General features: G+C 55.2%; 1 protein-coding gene across 1 annotated transcript; it reads right to left on the bottom strand.

Moving 5' to 3' along the window:
- Positions 1–240: 240 nt before the first annotated feature.
- Positions 241–2102, bottom strand: LOC136497847 (protein ANTAGONIST OF LIKE HETEROCHROMATIN PROTEIN 1-like). Its single transcript, XM_066493721.1, has one exon. It carries the CDS (start codon positions 2034–2036, stop codon positions 378–380), a length of 1659 nt encoding a protein of 552 aa, XP_066349818.1. The 5' UTR covers positions 2037–2102; the 3' UTR covers positions 241–377.
- Between the last annotated feature and the right edge of the window lie 726 nt (positions 2103–2828).

Below are 2828 nucleotides of genomic sequence, written 5' to 3' on the forward strand. Positions count from 1 at the left end.
CACATGGAATATATTCTCAACAAGAGTGTCGGCCGATCTCTGTGCAGGAATGACTAAAACAGCTGATACCATATGCTGAAATCAAATGTATATCTTGCTAATCAGAATAAAGTGTTTGGGAAGGTAGTATAAGTTATGGTTATTTAAGGCACGATGAATAACTTCCAGAACCAGAAGATGAAGCTGTATGAGAATGAGACTACCAACATCAGGCATGTCACCAATCTTTAGTGCCACAAAGAAAGTTAGCAGTTGGCTAGTGAACTGAGAACAGTAGAGCATTAGATTAAAGCAGCTGAAGATGGCATAAGATACATACATACAGACATCAGCATTCCAGATGCTGGGGACTGACTACAGACTCCTATATACACTCTTCACTGATTTCGGCTTACCAAGCTGAGATGTGCAGCAAGAACATCCCTGATTCTCTCCCCCTCCTTATCCTTCTCACCCTCAAAGTCCACAAACGCATCAGCATCAGCATTCCGTTGAATCTCTGCAGTCATCGGCTCGCCGCATTGGAGGAGAAAATTGTGGAGCAGACAACCAGCAACCACAACATACGGCAGTGCCTCTTGGCACTCGCCCTTCCAGCATTCCTCCAGAAGCCGCCACCGTGTCCGCACACGGCCAAAGGCATTCTTCACCACCTGCTGTCCGTGCGCGTGCACATGGTTGAAGATGCTCTCTTTGGATAAGTCATCAGTGGCATCCACCACATGCTTGTACGGTGTCACAAGCCAGGGGAGCAGCGGGCAGCAAGCAGGCCCCAAGAAGTAGCGCGGCACCGAGCCACCGATGAGCTCGCCCTGAGGCGCATTGGCGAGCACCATGGACTGGGAGGTGTACAGCTTCGTCCGCGGGAGGATCTCCGCCGGCGCCATCTCCGGGTCCCACCCGACGGAGACGTCGAGGAAGCGGCCCTCGGCGTCGACCAGCGCCTGCGCGATGGCCACCTCCCCGAACCGCGCGTACCCGAGCGCGCCGCAGCAGTTGGGCAGCGAGAGTGCGCAGAACCCCGGCACGGCGCGCGCGATCCGGTCGGGCGCGGCGAGGTCGAGCAGCACGGCGAGGCGCTCGGCGATCGCGCGGCAGACCTCGTAGAAGGCGCGCGCGGCGACGGCGGGGGACGGGAGGCCGAAGCGGCGCGCCACGACGCGCGCGGGCGCGGCGTGGGCGAGGCGGAACAGTGCGGCGCCGAGCTTGTGGTCGGGCGGCAGCGCGAGGGACGAGGACGAGGACGAGGCGGCGGGCGCCGGGAGCGCGAGGGCGTGGAGGAGCTGGAAGAAAGCGGGCTTGGACATGCGGAACGCGTCGCGCCAGGCGGAGTCCGGGAGGGAAGGGGAGGAGAGGAGGCGGAGGAACCAGGAGGAGGGCAGCGGCGGCGACGGCGTGGGCGGGGACAGCGAGAGGGATGTGAGCGTGAGCGTCTGGAGGTGGAGCGGGAGCTGCGCCAGGAGGCGGGACACGGCGCGCGCCGCGGAGAGGAGGAGCGGGTCCAGCGCCAGCGTCTGGGACGGGCGCAGCAGGAGGTCGCGGTCGGACGCAAACCGCAGTGCCAGGGTGACGGACGAGGCAAGCAGCGCCAGCAGCGACGTCAGCTGCGGCGGCGACTGCGGAGCCGGCGGCGGCGGAGGCGGTGGAGACGATGGCGCGGCAATGGGCGCGCGGCGGGAGCGCTTGCGGCCGGAGGCGACCATCCTCGGGAGGCGAGCGCGCGCGCCGCGCGTAGTGGGGAGGTGGTAGTTGTTTTTTGCGGGTTTCGGGGAGCTGGACGATAGCAGTGGCGACGGCGACAGGTGGGAGTGGGAGCAGTGGACTGGACTGGCTGCACTCGCCCTGCACTCTGGGGTGCGCGAGCGAGCTCGTTGGGCAGAGCTGGGCTCCCCCTTCGCCTCGGGCCTGACGACGACATGGGCTTTGCAGGTTTGCAGCTCGTGGCACGGTGGCAGTGGGAAACGGGGTGCTTTCCTCGGGAGATGGATGTGACGGCCACGTCGTCGTGTATCGTGTTGGATGGGGCATGTGGACATGCAATTAATTCGCAGTAATTTTGGTGTCAGGCCAGGACTGAGGAGTCAGATTGGGCTCGGTTTCACGTGGACCGTGGATAGCAGGGGTCTAGCCCAGTCAAGTATTGGATCAGCTTTACTGTTGCTGGTTCGTGAAGAAGTACTATTGATTGGTTTGTGTGAGGAAAAAATATTGTTTTGGCTAAAAATTTACGATCATTTATGACAAGCTACAGCCAAACGAACAGGCTGATGGCCCTGTTTGGTTCGGCATGTGTTCCTAAAATTCTTGTCACATCGAATATTTGACACATGTATGGAATATTAAATATAGACTAATTACAAAATTAATTACACAACTTATGACTAATTTACGAGACGAATTTTTTAAGTCTAATTAGTCTATGATTTGACAACGTGGTGATACAGTAACATGTGTTAATGACAGATTAATTATGCTTAAAAATAGTCTCGTAAATTAGCCTCCATTTATATAATTAGTTTTATAATTAATCTATATTTAATAATTTTTATTAGTATCTAAATATTTAATGTGACATAAATTTTAGGAGCAACTAAGAAACCAAACATCGCTGTATATGTTGCTGACCGCTGCTGCCACGCTAACGGTGGGGGCTGGCAAGGCGTTCTCTTGTCACGCTCGTGGGAGTGTGCGATAAAAGATGAACTAAACTCAACTTTAGTCCAAATTTTAAACGATAAACATTGACTAATTATGGTCTAACAAAAACTAACAGAGGTTAATTGATGAGTAGAACTCAATAGAAAAAGAAAATTTTAATTAGTCTACGT

Source organism: Miscanthus floridulus, chromosome 12, assembly GCF_019320115.1.
Source record: "Miscanthus floridulus cultivar M001 chromosome 12, ASM1932011v1, whole genome shotgun sequence".
Classification (NCBI taxonomy): Eukaryota; Viridiplantae; Streptophyta; class Magnoliopsida; order Poales; family Poaceae; genus Miscanthus; species Miscanthus floridulus.

Excerpts from the sequence above, each read along its gene's own strand:
- LOC136497847 (XM_066493721.1), bottom strand. The coding sequence starts at position 2,036 with ATGTCCACATGCCCCATCCAACACGATACACGACGACGTGGCCGTCAC.